We start from the raw sequence: 21121 nt of genomic DNA, 5'->3' as shown, positions 1-21121 counted from the left end.
CGCAAGTTAAATAACAAAAATGTTTGTGAAAAACATGATTTTAATAAATGACAACTTAAAGAAACAGCTTTTAAATTTTTTAAGAAGAACAATCATTATTCAGTTAATTAATTAATTGTCAAAGTGACAAAATTGAAACCGCCAATGTGATGGAACTTGGAAAGCATAAACAAGTCCAAAATCAAGAGAAAATTAAACATTTCTTTCTTTCCACTGAGTTAGAATAAGTTTTATTTACAGATTTGGTCGTTTCAGGTTAAGCAAAAAATGTTATTCCTTTGAAGTTTTAGCGTAAAACTAATTTTTTTTTCTCTTGTAAACTCGATCCGGGGACATACTGTATAATAATAGGGTGGACGGTAATTTCTTAAAATGATTTCGATTATATTTTTTTAGACACTTATCTGAGAATCTAATCTAAATAATTAGTTTATTGATCATGACTGGAAAATGAGTTCTTTGTTGGAACACATTACGAAATGTGGCCACATGACAAATAATGTTTTTTACTGAAAATTAAACTAGTATAAATTACTATTGATATTACTGTTGATAAAAAATAATTAAGATTGAAATTATGTGTTGCCACAATACAATAGACGTTACATTTTTGTTATTACTGTTAATCAGTTACTTGATCTAAAAAGAAAATGTTTTAAATACGAAAATTTTTCACTTAACAAATTTGTTGGATAATTGGAAAACTTTTTATTTTGGAAATGTAAGTCTTATGAAGCTTTTCGTACAACGTACCAGTTGTAAAAATAAGGTTGCGAATACATCACGTTTAAGAGTCCCTGTTTAGCGACTACCGGAGCTAGCATGACATCAGCGTGTCCTGAGGTAATTATCTCTAATCCAGTGTCGTAATAAACGGACGATACGTTACTCCTAAAACCCATGTGGTATTAAACTAGATTTTTTTTTAATAACTTACGTAAAGCCCAATAAACATTCGATCAGTTGCCATATATCCCCCAAAAAGCCCCCTAATGTTTGCGAATAATTGCTAGACGTGATATAAGGCAACATCTGCAATGATAGTAATTTTCCATATTTCGCATTCCTTACCAACTTTTACACTTACATTATCGGCTATGACTCGAACCGTTTTCCCACGAATCGGCTCTAAATTATGACTGTAATTATTCAGTAGCGTCACGTTGAACAAAGATATAAAGTTAGTTTGGTCTTTATTCCACACGAAAATACTTTCGCAGTTTGGTTTCACGTATTTTGGGCCGTTTTTACAGATGTTGTAGGCGAGGCCGGCGCTTCCGTCTATCTAAAATAATATCAGACTTTTATTTAGAAGGGAAAGTTTCGGTGAAAAGTACTAGGGCGAGGAAAAGTTTTACGCAAAGAAACATTTTCTCTCTATACTCAAGTGAAACTTCTTTTATAGTGAGCAACAAGCGTTTTTGGGTTTCTATGATTGATAATAACAGGTGAAAAACTTCACACGTTGTGACATAAATTGGTTGACCTACAGTTGATTGAAGCAGTGTGAATTATTTATCGACATGAATAAATTTTTTCATTATAGTTTTTTTCAATAAAACCAAATGTTTTGAAGTGCTTTCAAAATTGTGTTTAGAAAAATGGATCATACCAACTTCAGAGCATACGGAAATTTAATATAGCAGACTTTTATCGTCTAGAATACTCGAATTATTTTATATTTGATATATAAAGTAGTTCGTTCTTTATAAATTTATGAAGAATAAAACCGGAGTCGCGCACTAAATATTGAATAAAAAAGTCCCAGCGAAATTGTTCTCTGAAAGCTGGACAGCATATGCACGTAATCATGTTAAAATTACAAGGTTTATGAGCTGCAGCTTGCACCATATGTACTTTTTATTCGATTTTGATCATAATTTTGAAACTTTATTGGTGTGAATAAATAACTGAAACGGACGTAAATTTTTCTACAAGAAAAGTTTTTTGTTTAAGTAATTAAAGTTTTGAATGATGCAATTAAGAAAAGGTGGATGCGCCGGGCAAGAATACATTTTATTCACGATCATAAAGTAATCAAATTACCTTGCATGTGAAAAATTGAAAAGTCATTTAACAACATGAAATATACAATTAAGGTTGGGAAATGGTCACTTCCTTATCAGTTGATATAATGACAGACAAACTCGATAATTTAATTTTGGGAGTGAATTTTTTATTTCAACAGATTTTTATGAAACAGTTCTATTTTTACGATTTACAATGTTTTAACTATAGTTGGCTTTGATTAATAATATTTTACTTGTTTTAAATGAAATAATGTCAATGTTGTATGAGATTTGGTTTATCTACCTGGAGATGGAGAGTTATTAGTTGTCTAATAAAGTTAATTATAACATAAATGTTGAGAACGAAACTGGAAATAGAAAATCTTTTCTCATCTTACGCTTAGAATTATTTTGAACGAAATTGTGAAGATATAATTGTGCGCTGCCGTGTCATATAAATACAGTCTGAGAATTTTGTGGAATTTTAATGGAAAATGTAGATGAAATAGCTATTTATGTATCAAGTACGCAAAATAATAATTAAAATTTAGAAACATTTCAGGAAACTGAAGTGAGCAAAAGGATGTGTCCCATCGAATGTGTAAAGTTTAATTGGCCTTTAATTGTTAAAATATTTAAAATTGTTATACAGAAGTGAGAGATACTATTAATCTGCTGCATTTTCCGAAATTATCTGAAATATACAGAGTGTCTTAAAAAAATCTACAAAACAAAGAGGTTTTTTTAATTATACACTTTGCTTAGTTTTTCAAATGTTTTGTTTTCTTTGACGAAAACGCTTTTTTAAATCTATTGGGTACACAAAAACTATACGTACGTCATATTTGGACTGTTTTTGAACTAGTTTTTTTTTTCTACAACCGTTTTTTCACCATATTTTCAGAAAGGGGGGTAACCAATTACCAGCTGCTAGATTTAATGACAAAACTGCGATATCAAAAGAAATTGTTAGTTTTAAAGTTTTTTTGCTGGCTCGTAGAAAAAATTATACAGGGTGATTCTTATATAGACCGACAAAATTTTATTACAGCTTACCAAGGATAAATGAAGACAAACTGTACCCTTTTTATGTTTATATCTTTTAGGGGCAAAACGCCCCTGATCCGTGCCGCTTACGGCGTTTATGAATTATTGTAATGATCAAGTACCTTATCATCAAATTAATACCATGGTTTCCACTACCTGTGCTAACGAACACATCAGTGGCGTACGCTTTACCTCAAAAATAATTTTAATATAATTTATTTGGAGAATGCTTAAACAAAGAATTTTTTAAATATTTTTTCCAGCATGTACTCATTTGATACTACCAAGGATAAAATTTTGTCGGTCTATTTTAGAATCACCCTGTATGCATTACACTGGAGGAAAGTGTATTTTTCTCCTTGGGTGGTTACTGGCCGAGACTTGTCGAAGGCACCTATGAGAGGACTTTCCTTTCTTGAAAAATTGAAAAAAATTAGTTTGTTAAAAGAGAAAGAAGAGAAATTAGGTAGTTGTAGTCAAAAACTTTGTATTAAGCAATTCCAAAAGGAAAGTAGGAAATCGATTAGGAGTAATTATTTAATCTTTTCTTTAATTGCTTTATCCTAAAACAATTTTCTAGGATGTTCAGAGGGTTACAGAGCGAATGAGCAAATAATTTCTGCCACACTGGACCAATCGAAATTGTTATTTAATCTCTTTGATGTAATCCAGTCACAAAAGAATGAATAATTATCCAACTAACAGCCAAATAAAGCTGATTATCCTTGTCATAACTAATGGGCCCTGCAGTAGGCACGAGAACGTACTAATTACTCCGATATGATTGCCCATACAAAACGTCATTCGGGTTACAAGACTTGTTGTCTCCGCCATGGAAATGACGTAATATCCTCCGGAGTAATGGCGGTCATAAATTGATCCAACTATCTGTCCATGGCACGGACTGCACCTGTCACCTCTCGTGTTCTAATGTGTCCGTCGGCGTCCGGCCAGCATTAACCTCTGTTATACACGTTCGCTGAATTACGGCCGTTAGGCCCTATGCGTTATAGGGGATTGAATATTAAATGGGGCGCTTTTGCCGTGTTAGCTCGAGATAACGGTCTCCAAGTTGCTCCCTAATAGCTTTGTGCATTCACGAAAATGTCTGAATACGTGATAAATACACTCGCTGTATCATTCGCCACGTGAATATTTAAACATAGGTTGATCGGATGATAAGATTGAATATGTGCGAAATAATTTCAATACATCGGTGATGTTTATGGAAATGACGGTCCGCTGCTGAACAATGAAATGTATCGATTTGCTTACTACACTGTGGATTTTATAGTACAAGCAATCAGAGAATTTCGGTTAATCATAATAATAGTCAACCATCTGTAATAACACATCTCAATAATCACTCATGTTGGGGTTGGAAGTTTCATTGCTACAGCAACAGCTGCAAGCCTTACGATTGTAGATCTGCAAGATGAAACCATCTCTTTATTGCCAGTGATTAGAAGTGTTAAACAAACCTCATATAATATTTAATTAAGACAGATATTAAATTCTTAGTTTTCTTCATTAAACTCTGGTAGGATGTACTTCAGGAAAATTCATATTTTAAAGCTTTTCTCCTTTAATTTCTTTGTTGTTAATGAAGACAAAGGAATATTATTTTACAGCTGCAAATACTAACAATGATTACAAAAGTACGAGAAGTTAAAAAATCAATTTTAAAATGTTTTTTTTAAACCAAAAACACGTTTAATAAAACAAGATACGATTCTTCCACCGAAGAGCGTTTTAATGCCAAAGCCAAAGTGATTTGACGAGTATCAAACAGGCTTGACAAACTCAGAAAACTTTATGAAACGTAAAAGCAAAAAATTTAAATACATTATGTTATCATTTTATTAACATTTGTGATAATTGATATTTTTATAAATTACTGTATGTATGAGTAAAGCCATCAGTGAAATTATTGCAATAGTTACTCCTTTCTAGATTTCAGTTTTCTTGAATTTTAAAATTAAACCAGTGAATTTTTTGGTACTTCTTACTCTAATATAGCAAGTAGGTGAGTAATTTAAGCCCTTATTAATTACATTTTTTTATTCACAATTACTAATGTAATTACCTGATTACTAAACTTTTAAAGGTTGGAAAACACATCATTAAATCTCATGAGCAATAATATTGTTTCATATCTTGAGTGGTAATATGCAGGTGTGCCAACGTTAAGATTAAAAAAAAATACTGGGAATGTTTTCTTTCAAATTGTCAAGTTACGCACAATATTTTGCTAAATTAATATTCAATTGCTTCTGTAGCAGTTTCTCTTACTTCTGGGGGAGTACACTGTTCCATTTCAAGAATTTTAATATTAGATTTACACATTATTTCAATATTTTTTTTGACATTTTTGAAATGTCAAAAACCAAACCCAATTTGCATGGTCTACCACGTTTAGATCTTAATTTGATTAGAATTCTATTTTATTCAAATTTTTGACTAAAAATGATGTGATTGTGTATAAAAAAGTATACAAACCTTGGTGGTAATGCCATATTTACCACCTCTTTTGAAAAAACAATTTTTGAAAAATTTAAAAGTGAGTGAAAAATGAGGGTATTATTAATTTTTAGATCAATTTTTTATCGACTTCCACCTAGTTTTCGGCAAGATTTTTTCTCTTTACAGATTTGGCTTTAAAATAAACATTTCAGGCACACACCAGTGTTCGTGATTAATTTTAAATTTAATTATATCTACAGCAAATACGCGTTTATTTGGTTATTTGCCAGCGCCGGGATTTGTTGAATTTACTCATTATTATTGGACCTCGCATGTTGAATTTCAAAAAGCGTGATGAAGCTGTCAGACTTAATCTAATTTTGTCATATTTTAAACATTGTAAACTAAATGTATAAAGCTGTGTTATTTACGTTACACTTAATCTCATAATCAATATAATCCGAGCGACGTAAACGGAATGATAATGAAGATTTATTATTCATTCAACTATTTGTCGATGAACAGTGACACATTTATTGTTCCGTAGCAACACAATACGATTTTAAAATGTTTCCGCCAATATTTACGTTACATAAACAAATTGAAAGTTTTGTGAATTGTTTAAAAGCGTTACATCAAAATTATTTGTTCAAAATTAGAAAATAATTACTTTTTTACCTTCTATTCAAAAAATTTGAGAGCAAACAAAGCGTCAAATTGACATCTGATGCTTTGCAGGTCGTAATGGAAAAGTAAATAAATTGTCTAGAAATTGGATATACATGCAGTAAAAGATGATGTTGAAAATTACTGTCAAATGCAATAAAGGTTACTGAACGTATCAAATAACAACGATATTTGATGAGCTTTTAAGGCAACTGACAAAGTCAAGGATAATTCAAATAAAATACTCGTATAGTAAACAACAATTTTGTTGCTTGCGACCGTATCAATAAATCAAACAAGAAAAAGCTTTTGATGATTTATTACTTATAATAGTGACAAAGTGAGAACATTTTAAAATTGTTGAATATTTACCTTTAAATAAGAGTTCAACTAGATTAATTAATGCAGTAGTAAAGTTTCTGACTGTTTAAAGTTAATGTACTTATTTCTGTTACTGTAGTCGCAGATATTACGAGACCTGAAAACTTGATCTTTTATAAAATTCTTTTTATGCGATTAGTAGGAGGAAGACTCAGAAGACGGTAAGTTTCGTGCAGGAAATTGATTCCTTGTGTAATACGCTTAGCATTAGTCAACACAATAATAGAATTAATAACCAAAGATCTGCTTTACATGAAAGTGGGTAATGAATGTATAACTTTTCATACGAAACTGATTGTTTCAACTTGATATTTGCAGGAAGTTTCCTTCATAATCTTATTTGGAATTGAAATTTCACGCTTAACGGCTTTGTTACCCAACCATAGTCGCTGAAAATAATAATAAGTTTTGTTCCACGTTTAACACCTTTTGTCTTATATTTTTAACTAGACCGGCACTTGGCAGCTTAAAGCTCTCCGAGGTAATTTAAATCCTCTTAATTCCTCCACTTCCTCCAGTTCGCAGTGCGTCGAGACGAGGGCACTTCCATTGATTTGTCCACTCGGCATTTATCCAGCATATGAAGCACCAATTACAATATTTCAAATCCTAATCTCTAATGAGCTCGTTAATTCACTCCAAAACTTAATTTGTCATACCCCTCGGTATTTGCGTTGATCCCGACCTGTTAATATATAACCAGAACAGGTCGATTAATCACCATGCGAATAGTTGCACTTGCAAATCGTACATGTTTGCCGGCATAAATCTTCTATTAATATCACAGTTGTATCCAACTGAATCTGTTGTCAGTGTACGAGAATAAAACAAAACACCGGAGGCAATAAAACCAACTAAAACTGGGTGCTGTTGAGTGCGAATGTGAAAACCCTTTGGAGGTTTAGTTAGATGGTGAGCGCAAGTAATTGCCTAATTTCCCCCAGGACTATCTTCTGTGAACTTAAAACGAGTCCCAGCTTACTTTTATTTTCTATTCACAATATCTGCAGATAAATTAATTCGATCATTTTCTAATTCTGTGTTATTCGGAAGATGAATTCGTCTGTTGTTACATTTTGTTTTAACTATTTTTATACTAAACATAGAATAGTCATTTCATCGAACCAATGTCGTTTGAAGTACGAACGAGCGGAGCGAGAGAGTGTAGCATATGTGTGAATGCGGGAAAAGCTTGTATATTTGAATTTAGGACAAATTATTGTTGAATGGACCATTTAAAAAAATATTTAAATTTGCACCTGAGGTTTATTCACTTTTTAGTTTTTATTTTCATCTCTGGGTCTTTAATTTAGTGATAATAAATGTTACAAACAAGCAAAATGGTTTATTTTTTACAATTGTTCATTTATTTTTTATGTAGGTCGATTTCTTTGTTGGTTTTTTTAAACTTACTAAAGGTTCTTAAATTAGTGAGCCGCAAATTTATTGAATAATCTTATTAAAACTAAAAATATTTGTTTTGGCAAAAAAGCTTTCTTTTTTAAAATACACTATTTTCAACTTGATTGATTTAAAATTTTACACTTTAAAGGAAACTCCTATTTTTTTTCAGTCAATTCAATAGATCTTTTAATTGTCAAAATATTAAATATTACACATTAAACTTTTGAAAACAAAATCATCCAAAAAGTTAAATAATATCAACAAAAAACAAACGTAGATGCAATTTTAAATCAAGTTGAAATCGTATATTTTTTATCCAAAAAAATTGACCTATTCGAGCATTTTTGTCAAAACAAAATATTTTCAATTTTAATAAATAAGATTATTCCATAATTTTGCCGGTCACTGTACAGGAATGGGTATAAATAATTCCTCGTATATTCTATTTTTTTCGTTTTTGTCCTTAGCACTTTTAATTTCCTCCCAACCTTTCTTTAGTATTTTGCAGTCTGTTATTTTCTTTCTTTTTTCTTCAAAGTTTATCTCTCTTTTTTCTGTTTCTACTCTTAATTTATCTTTTCTTTATGTGTGTATTGCTTTGTTCTTTAAACTTAACAAAGGTTCTGCTCATTAATAATTGAGAATTAATAGAGAAATATTAAATATATTACACATTTCTTTTTTTGTTTTTCGCACTTTTTTTGCTAATTTCTTCAAGTTTTTTGCCCTCCCTACATCTACTCTTATTTCTAACTTAACAAAGGTTCTGCACTTTAATAATATAATAAAAATATAATTCCACTCTTTTTTATTTTCTTGTCTTTCACACATTATGTTTTTCCATCATTCTTACAGTGTCTTGCGTTCCGTTTTTTTTTTTTTTTAACTTTATCGCCTTTTTTCTTGTTATTACTCGTATTCTATATTCTTTAACTTCTTCCATTACAATATAGACTTATCGTTTTTCTGTCTAATTATAAGACTATAACTCCTACATTATTATATTCTGATCATGTTATTGAACATTTTCGTTTATTTTTCTTTTATTTTAGCTTTACTAAACGTTTTTCCAGTCTCCATGTTTGCCCTAGTATTATGCTCGACTTCCTAAACAATTTTTTATGTTTCTCTTCACTGTTATTTTCTCTTATCGTATTTACCAATTTCTTTCTCCTTTTCTTCATTTTATTATGTTGATTACGTTTCTTATTAAAAGCAAAACTGATAAAGTTTTTAAAGAAAGAATAAGAAGTATATTGAGAAAGTACATAAATTATTCTAGATCTCTCTTGTGCAAGTAAATAAATAAACGTGGAATATCGATTGCTGTTGATGGATTGGCGGTGTTCAGACTAGTAAGTACACCTTCGGTAGCTTGCAGTTTGCAGAAGTAGCTATTGTTGAATTGCTTCATCTCGTCATTACTTGGAGGCATCGGAGAAACTAATTGTTAGTTACAACAAGCGCTCATCGATCTTGAATCAGAATTATCAAACTCGGCTTCGTTCAGTCGACTAGTTGCGGAATGGGTTTATGCGGAAACCTGCTAAAAATTTAAAAATAAATTTCTGCGGCAGCGCCGGTTTAATGTAGAGAGTTGCTGCAAGTTGAATGTTTTATTCAGAAAGTAAAAGTGGCGATTTCCTGCGGCAAAGTGCTGGTTTGGCTGTATTTATTTTATGAGAACTGACTAAAGTGCATTTGAGAGTGCGTTATTATTTTCGACGGACCCTTCAAGTGATTTAAATCAATTACGTGAAATGGATGCGTTCCCTTTGGCATAGCCTTGCTTACAAGCAATTCATATAAGGAAGCCACAGCCGAGTAATTCCCGGATTTATGCAGCTACTTATTATTCCGGTCGCAATCTATCTGATGTCGGAAAAGTAAAAGTAGCCAAAATACCCTTGGATAACTGCACAACTTTCCGAGGGAATTGTTTTATTTTGTAATAAGAGATGTTTAGGTTTATTACCTCGAAACTTTTATTCGAGCGAAAGTTATCACAATTATGCCAAACATTTATAATTAAGGTTTTGTTCTGATATTTGCGCACAATTCACATCTGGATCAAACAAGTTTCCTCTTACAAATATTTGTTATTTGATTCGCTACCTCCGGATGGGGTTTTAAATTGATTCAGCTTTGGATTTCAGGCTTGTTTTTGGTGGTAAATTGCTTTCCTTACGACTGTCATTTTGGAAAATCTTGCCTCCCTAATAATCTTCTGATGTAACCGAGTGTACGAACTTGCACCCTAATAAATACCTTCGTTTAATATTTAAGGCCTTAATAATCGAATTTGAAGATTTCTAAAGCTTAATCACGGCAGACTTCACTCAACCCTCTTCCAATAAAACTAATGAAGGTTTGAAAAATTAATTAAAATATTGATTTTGCTCCACAGTGTTTATTATGCGAACAACTCTAAACTGTGTTTAACACATATGAATGTTGAAATTTCGTTTGCATAACAAGTGGCGCGGGAAGTGGAAACAACAGATGACAAGTAATTTTGTTACAATTTTTTTGTCAAAGCAGTACAAGCTAATTTTTCTCTCCAATCAACATAATTTAATAGGAAATTCTTAAATTTCCTTAACGCTCGTAAATTTTTGCTGGAAATTGTGTCTCATATTCGAGTGATGAATGGCGAACGATGCAATCTTCTAATGAGTTCTTTCCGGTTCCAGTTTCACGATGAAGTACTCTGCTTTCAGCAAATTTGTTTTTTTTACATGAGGGCACCCTTTATCGGCCGTTTATTTGTTTTTGTTAATATGTAATTATGTATCCAAAACAGTTTTCAGCCACTAAGGGTTGGCATAATATTTGCTTTCTAAATAGTGTTCTTGTTCCAGAGGAGGACTACGATGCATTCTGTTTAGCCTACATGTTTACTTATCGTGATTTCGAAATGGGAACGTTAGGATTGGCCTGGACTGGAGACTTGAAGAATGCAGGAGGTGTTTGCGAGAAGAATGGGGTAAGAGAATGTGCCATTATTTTCGCTACAATGGACGGTTAAATTCATATTTACCCAAATTAATTTAATCCTATTACACAAGGATTAGACTAAGAGCATTACAGTAACGCTAGTCCTTTTGTAGGTTAATATGGTTAAGTATTATTCTCCACTATGTAAAGCAAAAGCGCTTTATACCAAAAAAATGAGTTCATATGTTAGGTAGATGTTACTTTTTGTAGGTTAAAGCAGCTTAAGATCGACTCTGGTGAATTCATCAAAATTTAATCGTTTTGTGCAAGAAATATGAAAACATATGTAGTGAAACCTCGGCTAAATTGGAACATTAATAGATTACACAGTGTCTGTACCTCTACGTGTGTATGTACAAGATTACTCCATTATAACGTTATTAGCCAGGCTATGCTAGACAAGAGAATAATTTCCAATAACAAGTTTGTGTGTGCACACAGTATCTATTGAACACATAATGAGTAGCGGAACAGCTCTAATTACTTTACAGGTGTTTGTTTTTGGCTTATTATTCACCTGTGGTCAGTCTGTTTGTGTTACTTCAAACATCAATCACTGATGAGGCACCTCTCATTTATGTCGCAGCTGGATGCTTTTTCAAACGCAAATTCGACTCAGGGTTGATAAGTTAAATTTTAATTAAAGAACTGAGAGGAATTTCCAATCGAAGTGTTTGATGTCGGTCGCTGTTCCGAACTGAACCACGATGGTAATTTGACAATTTTCAAAGGGTAACATTGTTTTAAGACAGATTTTATTGCGACGGACGGACGTGGGCAGCAAAATTGAACAGAAAAGGTAGTCTTTTATCTAAACGTTGTCATAAACAATGATGAGCAACATAAGAGGGGAACGTTCCAATTAACCTCCGTTTTTTAAGCTCAATCAATAAACAAGCGCATTACGAAGAATTAACGATTACCACTTGTCTGAAATTTATTTTACCAAATTAAATATTTATTTGTTAACTGCTAAATTAACAATTTTACTGTTTGTGCACTTTTATAGTCATTTCACAAGAATAAATAAAAAAATCCTGTTACAAAAATTGAAAGAAAATTTATGATAATATTTAAATTAGATGTTTGTTTTCAATAAGCATTTGATTTCAAAAGAAACATCAAAAATATGAACCGATCTGATGAATAATATTATACTTGTACATATTATGTTTATACAATTTTAGCATTTTAATTACCTGTCAATATGTATACGAGCATAATTATAAATCAATTGGATAATAATTATTATTTGTGCTTTTAAATGGAAAATTAGTTCATAAATGGACATCTATTACCAGAAAAATGTATAATTACTGATAAGATTTTAAAAATAATCTTAAAACTCTTATAATTCTGTTAACTTTTTCTTAACGTTGTGTCTTACTATGGACGTTATGTAGTGTTAATGTTGATTCTCTCTCTTATTAAGGACTAAAAAAGGACTTCATCATAATCGTTTCTACCCATTTTTAAAACTTTTATTACACGTGTTTTAACAAATTCAAGACTCTTTTGTAATGTTTTCACAATGTAGTGAAAAAAATAAAATAAAACAAAATAAAAAACAACAAATAACACAGGTTAAATAACAATAAGAAAAAAAGATAATTAAAAAGTAATGATTCAATAAATGGAACGAAATAAGATACTGTGTAAAAAGTGATTGAAAGAAACTAAAAAGTAAAACCTACAAATTAAAGAAAGAAAATGTAAGAAAATAAAAATGTAAGCAATTAATTTTAACTCCTAGATAACAGTAAATGAAAGTGTGGAGGATTCTTTACAACTTGAAATTTGAATTGATTTATCAATTTTTGTAAGTGTAATATGTAGTTTTTTTTATTTTTATTTTGCTTATATTTAATAAAATCTGGTTTGTCATCATTATCTTTTTCACTTTCAGCACTATAGAGGGAGCATGAAATCTTTAAATACTGGAATCGTCACGTTGTTGAACTACGGAAAACACGTACCGCCTGCAGTGTCCCATGTAACACTTGCTCACGAAATTGGTCATAATTTTGGATCACCGGTAAGTATCTTTTGTTTCGGTTTATTTCTTCATTGAAATACATTGATACATAAAAATAACATTATTTCTTCAAATTGACTCGTTCTGATTTGATCGCACTAAAAGGCGTTTTCGCAGCACGAAATTACGTTTCTATGCAAAAGAGTATTCGTCCAATCTGCGTTTGTTTTTACATTTTGGACGCCTTAGCGGCGGTAATCTTTTAACAAAAACCTCGACTAGAAACTCTTCGACTCATTACCATTCAGTCTGTCTTCGATGTCCGTAGAAAATTCTGATTAGGGTAATTCCATCTTGATTTATTAAATCGATGACTCGATTTATTTTAGTTTGTATGTTATTCAAGTCAACTTGGGTAATCGAGTCTTTTTCCCTTTCGTTCCATAATCGGGGCTGTGTTTTTGAAAGCTTTTAAATGACTTGCTTAATGAAATTTTATTTTATCAACAGTTTTGGGTCGTTGACTGAAGGGTTCTGTTGATTCACTTCTACCTGCACCTGGATTTTCCACATGTTCGCAGATTTAAATATCAATGCAACAACTCATGTAAAATTGACAGCTTTGATAAATCTCCTAAAGCATTTATCACTCTTCCTTGTATCTGCATGCATGGAATATTTCAATTTATTCCAACACAAAAATGTTTTGAAATATTCTGCGAAGTTATCGTGCTGTGCATCTATTCAAAGGCTTTCAAAGTTTTGAAAAAAAATATTAATTATTTTTCTTACGACCCTAACAGAAAGTTTTTCCACACTAATTTCAGAAGCAAAAGTGGTCAATTATCTCCCAGGAAAATAATTGTCAAAACTACAACACAAATATATGTAACCTCTAAGGGAAATAAAATTTTTGCCTCCCCTATATAAATTGGGATATCAAGAGAAATTTTTGGTTTAGAGTTTTTCTTGTTGGATCGTAGGAAAAATTAGATGTATTAGTCTGGAGGAAAGTGTCTTTTCGTCTCTCGACAAGTCTCGGGCAGTAACTTCCGCCTGTGCAAGGAAACGATATACTTTCTTCTCTTGTAATACAAATAACTATCATTTCAAAGAGGATTTGTTACAAAGAAAACATTTGTTTTACTTGAGTTTCCGTTTTATTACAAGAACAATGAATAAAAATTAGTATCAGGTCTGTTACACCGTGCAAACTTTTCAATATTTTTTTTTGTGATGTATGGATAATTCACGCTTTTGTAAAAAACGACAGGCTTTTTCAATACCCACAATCGTAAAATATTATCATGAAATTTTAAAAGGGTATTCTTGTTAATTGCTCAAATTTATCATCGAACAAAAAGTGTGCGACAATCAAATAACATTTATCCATATCCAGTTCAGTGGCGTAACAACACAGCGGATAACAAAATTTTCGGTTTTTCTCCCGTGTAAGGAAGTTTTGACTACTGTTTGGCATTTCTCAATACGAAACGTCAGATTATTTTTAACAGATTTAAAGCAAGTTTAAGCCTTATTGAGTCTAATTCGAAGAATAAAATGTTGTATTCAACTCGTTTGAGTGTAATCGGACGCTTTATTCCACCTCGTGGATGATAAACCACTCGTTACACTCGTGGTTTAATAACCTACTCGGTGAGATAATCCGTCCGATTTACACTCAAACTCGTCGAATAAATAACTAATATTTGCATTTTCCCCGGAATTGGCTTAACTGGTTTTGTATTATCATTAAAATTGTTAAAATTTTGCATTAAAAATCAAACTTTTTGTTTTTTTATTATTTTATTTCGTCAGATATGAAAAATAGAAATACAACTTTAAATAGTAGTATGTATTTTTCTAAAAGGGATGTTATTTTTTTTAAAACAGCTTTGTTTTTATCTTTTTGTTGGATATTTTTTGTGTTGAATGAATTGTTGGTTTTCCAAAACACTAAACGTTTATTTTTAACACAACACGCATTTTGACGACAAGGGAGTGATAATAAAACTTTTTGTGAAAAAATGTCTTCATTTTTTGTAGTCTTTAGATAGTGTTATATTAACAAAACAGTTTGCAATTGCTTCGAATTTCTGTGTTATAAATGACACAAAATCTGTACTTTACGATATATACTTTATACTCCTATTTTTTTAGTTTTCTGGAAAAAAAACATTGTTTGTTTTATACATACTTTATTAGTTAGTTTGTGGCGGAACACCGGTGGTTACGCCACTGCCACCACTGGTTCATTATTCTGCATCAACGCGCTCAGTTCATTAAACTATCGAGATAAAGAGCCCGATTAATAGTGACTTTTTCATTGCATAAAGCACGACCCGGAACAGTGCACCCCCGGAGGCGAAGATGGTAACTTCATTATGTTCGCAAGGGCGACGTCTGGTGACAAGAAAAACAATAATCAGTTTTCCCCGTGCAGCCTGAAAAGCATTAACCCAGTACTTAATTTTAAAGCGCGCTCACCAAAAGGATGTTTTACAGGTAAATCGCTACGCTCTTTCTCAACTTTGTTTCATTAAAACTTTTCGTTTCCAATTTAACTTTATGCTTTTGATACATACATATTTTGAATCGATGTCAACTCCACTTACCTTTTGGTACCCACAGAACCTCAAGCTTCCCTCTGTGGAAATGGTGTCGTCGAAGAGGGAGAAGAGTGCGACTGTGGATGGGAAGAGGACTGTCGAGACCAATGCTGCTTCCCCCAACGGAGGTACCCGCCTTTGGACGAGCCCCCTTGTCGTCTCACGCCGCGAAGCATCTGCAGTCCCTCACAGGTGCTTTTAAATTTTTTGCCGCCCTTGTCGTAATTGAATTTTTTCCCAGGGACCGTGTTGTACGTCCGAATGCCAAGTGAAATTCGGCGATAAGTGTAGAGAGGACAACGGCTGCAGGGACGAAAGTTTCTGCAACGGACGCAACCCCCAATGCCCTCCCTCTGTTAACAAACCGAACAAGACAATTTGCAATAAAGAGTTTGTTTGTTTCATGGGTGTAAGTCAAAAGTTGGTAAACTATTCCCAGTTAAAAATCGAAATATTTCAGGAATGCACCGGATCTATATGTTTAGCGTATGGCCTGGAATCTTGCCAATGCATTCCGAAGAAGGGCGACCCAAAAACCAAAGCATGTGAATTGTGTTGTAAACTTCCAGGGGATAATCAGCCGTGTCTCTCTTCGTTTGATTGGAACGACATGCCTTATGACATTCCCGACATGTATTCAAAACCAGGAACGCCCTGCAATGACTATAGCGGATACTGCGACGTGTTTCAAATGTGTAGAGAAGTTGATCCTTCGGGACCCTTGGCTACGCTGCGAAAATTGCTCCTGTCGGAGGAAAGCTTTGCCAGCTTTAAAAAGTGGATGATGGACTACTGGTATGCGGTGGCAGCCATCGTGGCACTAGTTATCGCACTACTGGTAAGTTTTTATCTAGTTTATCACAAAATTGAATCAATTAACAAACTAAATTATTAATAGACTAAATTAATTATTGAAATTCGTTGTCAGAAGCGTAAGTTTTAACACAACAGCACCTTGTAGATGCTATCTGTAGTCAACATTAATGTTTGGTTACTAAACTTTTATGATCCATTTTTCCAACATCTTTATAGATATCATGCTTTGAAATAATTTTCTGGGCAAAGTGTCCTATGATTTTGAAATTAAGTTGGCAATATAAAATGTCAAATTCAATCGTCACCAATAATTCGGATTGCCAACGTAATTTTAAAGTCACTGGTCACTTTGATCAGAAATTTATTTGAAAGCATGGTAAAAATGCAGGACTTGTCCTAACTAACAAATTAATAATGCTTTCTTAGTCATAATGACTCATTATGTTATAACACGTATAGTAGTAGTAAGAAATATGTAGTCTACGATGTCGCTAGTTTGTAAATGTTATTCATGAATCGCGTAAAAGCTCTTGAGAATTTACTTTGAGATATTACGTTTGTATATTTGATCATTCTCTAACAACAAATTTGTTTTAGGTTTTAAGCACCAAGTATCTAAGTAAAAAGCCAAATCTGAAGTTGAAATCAGTCACAATAATGCACAGTTCGCCAACTGAGGCCGTTAGATTGCCTCCAGATGGAGAAAACGGGCAAGTAACTGTCCACCCGGCAATTAGATCAAAACTACCTCTAAAACGTAAAGTCCGCAATGGGAAAATTAAACGCAAACGCAAGACTAAAGAGTCGGTGAACAACAATTTGAATAGTCCCAGCAGAACGAAGAATTCTCCGAAGAAAAAGAAGCGAGTTTCTGCCCCCGTCGGTGCTGAAGAAAGAAAGAAACCTGTAGTGGATGGTGCAATAATCGAAATACCTCACAGCAAAGTCAAAAAGTCTCCACAAGTAGCCGCCAATGGCAAGAAAAAGAAGAAGAAAAAGGAAACGATTGATTATAGCAATGCTCAACCGGACGTCGAGGGAAAGAAAGGGTTAATTAGTGCCGAAGTTGTTCATAATCCGTTGACACCCGAGGCGGATCCTGTGGGTAAAGTCCAGAATTGGTTGTTGAAGTCACAATACGCCTTGCCGAAATCCAAGTCAACTCCAGCGGGATTAACCGACAAGTCCCGAAGAAGCCCTCACAAACGTCCCACCATTCGGCCGCGTACTGACAAAAGCAAGTCGCACAGTGTGGGCAACATTCCTAGCGAAAAGGAAAAAGTTCGACTGCAAGTGGTATATAAACCGCCGTTTAAATTTAGTGTTAAGTTGCGTAAACCGGAAAAAACTAGTGTAGTAATCGAACGTGCTGATGTGAACAGAAAGACTGAAAAAAGTAAAACTCCTAGGACAGGCGTGCTTGTGCGTAGTGTGAAACAGCGCGAGCCGAAGACGAGTGTTGATAATCCAGCTGTTGCGATAGACGCAGCTCCTGTGCCCGTAGCTAGTCCGTTGCAGGTTGTTGATTCTCCCGCTACTAAACCTGATGATATTGATTCCAATATTCATACCGTCCAGTCTGATTTAGAAGTATTGTTATCTGAAAGCGAATTTCTATTTTCAGATGACTGATATAACTTTTTGCAATGATCCAAATTGACTTGTTTAAGGCTGTGGAAACAAACATTCCGCACTCTCAGAGCTGCTTAAATATTAAGTTTGATTCAGGTCGACGTCATCGTCATGAAACTTTACCAAAATCAATAAGAAGTCACTCTTGACAAGTGCTCTTATTTATTATACCTCCCAATACCAAGAATCAAACTTATTAATTTTTTGTAATAAAACAGCTAAAAGTTCACACAGCATTGATTCCAAAGCATAAATCAAAGTTCTACAAATGTGGGCTAAAGGTATGACTGATTCAAAGTAAAGTTTCATCATGATGATGTACTTAAGATATTTTTATTAACCGTGATCCACTTAGGTTATTAATTTTTACTTAAACTCTTATTCAATTGTAAAGTTAAAAACTAAAATATATATATTTATTTATACATAACTCTGTAACTATAAAATTGCTGCTTGTATGGTATTTTTACAGTGCCATTTTTGTACTGTGAATATCGTGGTCAAATAAGACGTAATTTACAATCGTCTCATTTGTTACAACTTTGTAAGATACTATTGTGTCAAGTAAAAAAATTTGAAAATTCAATTAAGTTAGCGTGCCAAATAATTGCTTTGATGTTAATTACATAGTTGAAATTTATACAAGCTGAAAGTGTTCGATCCTTACTATTTTATGTACTCTTGTTGATAAAAATGTTTGTCTGAAAAGGGACAATTTTAAATCGGATTATTTTCTTTCAACTGTAAAAATATCACCTATACGTATTGAAATTTTATTTAGAATTAGTAATTTTTAATTTAACATTGTTTTTAATTTTATATTTTTTTAAAGTCGCAGAAAAAAGTGTTTTCTGTGATTGGCAAATACTTTTTCCTCCAATTGTACTTACTGATCGTACTTCTTTTTAGTCAAAAATTTTGTTTAAACATTATTTACTTATTAACGTAACTATGTATTTTATCTTTTTTAAATAAATTTATAAAAATTTAAGCTTTTTCTGATTGTAAAAAGTAAAGATTGGAAAAACTTTGTTACTCTTATAGGTTGTCCATTAAAGCTTTTTTTAATAACTATCTTATGAATGCTTAATAAATATTGTGATTGTGAATTAGTTAAACCCAAATGGATGTAAAAATCACAATTTTATTCTTGTTCACTTGAAGCATGTTTTATAATTTAAAGTTTTTTATTTATGGGGTTGGTACTGATATCACCGGAAATGGAAAATGTTCTTTTGTGGCCACAAAATCAAGTATGTAAGTATTTCAATCAAATACCATTTTTATCTCATTAATTTCTTCTAAAATATTTAAAAAATGAAATAATCGGTGGTGTTGAAGGATGTTTTTGATTATATATTTCCGCTTTAAGAAGAAATATCGTTTCGCACGCGACTAGTTTCCCAATTTTTGAATATCAAAGACATTGAGGTTATGTCATCTTCAATAAATTAATTTCTCTATCAGTTTTAGCCTTATTGGTGTTTTCGTGAGTGCAAATGGAGAAAACTGGTGGAAAGTTCGTTTTAGAATGGGAAACTCATTCAAAACAGGTCTCCAGAGGTTTGTGTATGTTGATGGAGAGACAGTGTCTAGTTGATATTGCCGTTTGTTGTGGAAGTAATACATTGCATGCGCATAAATGTGTATTGGCCGCAAGTAGTAGCTATTTTAAAGTAAATTATTAAAGTACAAAGATAGTGGATTACTCAACAATTGATTGTTATAGGAACATCTTGAAAATAAAGCCATTGAACAAGTTGTAATAAATGGCTTAGATTTTGCTGTCATGAAGTCATTAATTGAATTTATGTACTCGGGGGAATGTGCTTTTGCAGAAGACCATCTCAAGTATTTCATAGCCGCTGTAAAATTTTTCAAGATCACAGCGTTGGAAAATATTTTTGCTGAAAATGAATATCAAAATACCTCAGGTAGGTTGCAAAGCCTCTTTTCTCTGAGTTTTACACTTTTAAATCTGTCTGTGACCTAAATACTTAAAATATCTGTTGCCAGTGAGGCTTTCAGGGTAGACAGGACCTCATTAAGTATAATTTAGCTCACCCATTGTCTCGTCTTATGGAAGTTTTTAGTTTTCCAAAAACATTTTAACAAAAAACACGCTTATTTGATTTATTGCTGTTATCATAATTAAGCACGAAACCCATTTAAGACTAAAAGTAGACCAAATAAAATATATATTTTAAGTATGTACACCTTTCAAACACGCTCAAATGAAAAGTTCTAGATAGTCAACTTGCGCTTCATGGTTTCAAATTAAATAGACTCAAACAAATTGTCAAATATGAAACCTTTAAAAATTAAGTTACATATTTTATTAATTTGATATCTACTAACAAAGAATTTACGTAAATGTTGTATGTTTAATGTGAACAGTTTTCTAATACTACTAATTAGTAGGTACATACCAATTGGTTTTTACTCTTGGCATAGAAGACCCAATAGTAATTTTAATTAAAGCGGTTTTTTTTCTATTTTTTTTAATTTGGCATATTTTTAGTAGTTAAGAGCCCGCGGTCGCCTTCGTCATTTTTAAAAGTTGAAAATTTGTCAGCGCATACTTCCAACACAGGTAGGAACGATGGGCAAGTATGAAGTTTGGGTCATCGTGGCTTTGGGAGATAACAGAAGTAAAAAATATCAACTTAAATTTATCAAATAAAAAAGCGATTTTTTTTTTATATTTTTTTTCGGAATAATATTAGAAATCACCTCATCCATTGCCAGACACTTAACTTTATGGTAACCCCTTGTCAGATACCCTTAAACTTTATTAAATTGTAACTGTACTTACGTTATACCTAGTGTAAAAGCTGGATGTTATACATGTTACTTGGGTAACTATTAGAAGATGTTTTCTCATTAGCCGGACAGTTCTAAGTTTTAAGTAAAATAAATATGATTCAGTTTTGACAAAGTATCATCATGGGAGGCCTATAGCTACCCTATATGTTTGTCTGGCCCAGGGTAGAACTGTCGAAACTGTCTGGTTACTGAGAGTCAACATCTTCTAATAGTTGTCCAAGTAACATGTATAAAATTCAGCTTTTATAGTACAGTGCGATCAAAAAGTCTGTCTATCAAGCAAGCGTAGAAATTGA

General features: G+C 32.5%; 2 protein-coding genes across 5 annotated transcripts in view; both read left to right on the top strand.

The window, feature by feature from the left end:
* LOC123007550 (disintegrin and metalloproteinase domain-containing protein 10) overlaps nt 1-18990 on the top strand; it is a 72017-nt gene extending 53027 nt beyond the window's left edge. The window contains exons 6-12 of the mRNA XM_044402918.1: nt 10832-10956; nt 12874-13002; nt 15279-15447; nt 15574-15743; nt 15793-15960; nt 16012-16389; nt 16965-18990. Of these exons, the coding sequence (XP_044258853.1) occupies nt 10832-10956; nt 12874-13002; nt 15279-15447; nt 15574-15743; nt 15793-15960; nt 16012-16389; nt 16965-17999 (2174 nt within the window). The 3' untranslated portion in view covers nt 18000-18990. The remainder of the gene's footprint in view (nt 1-10831; nt 10957-12873; nt 13003-15278; nt 15448-15573; nt 15744-15792; nt 15961-16011; nt 16390-16964) is intronic.
* A 251-nt stretch (nt 18991-19241) lies between these two features.
* LOC123008232 (protein jim lovell-like) overlaps nt 19242-21121 on the top strand; it is an 82244-nt gene continuing 80364 nt past the window's right edge. For 2 of the 4 annotated variants that reach the window (XM_044403939.1, XM_044403937.1), the window contains exons 1-2: nt 19329-19675; nt 19729-19933. In XM_044403939.1, the coding sequence (XP_044259874.1) occupies nt 19499-19675; nt 19729-19933 (382 nt within the window). In that variant the 5' untranslated portion in view covers nt 19329-19498. Of the gene's footprint in view, nt 19257-19283; nt 19676-19728; nt 19934-21121 lie in introns of those variants that run through there. The other 2 variants (XM_044403936.1, XM_044403935.1) reach the window with 2 other exon arrangements.

Source organism: Tribolium madens, unplaced genomic scaffold (genome assembly GCF_015345945.1).
Source record: "Tribolium madens isolate multiple individuals breed KSU strain unplaced genomic scaffold, Tmad_KSU_1.1 Scaffold_3;HRSCAF=73;Tcas5.2_LG2, whole genome shotgun sequence".
Taxonomy (NCBI): Eukaryota; Metazoa; Arthropoda; class Insecta; order Coleoptera; family Tenebrionidae; genus Tribolium; species Tribolium madens.
The sequence above is the reverse complement of the archived record's forward strand: the minus strand, read 5'-3'. Positions and strand labels throughout refer to the sequence as shown.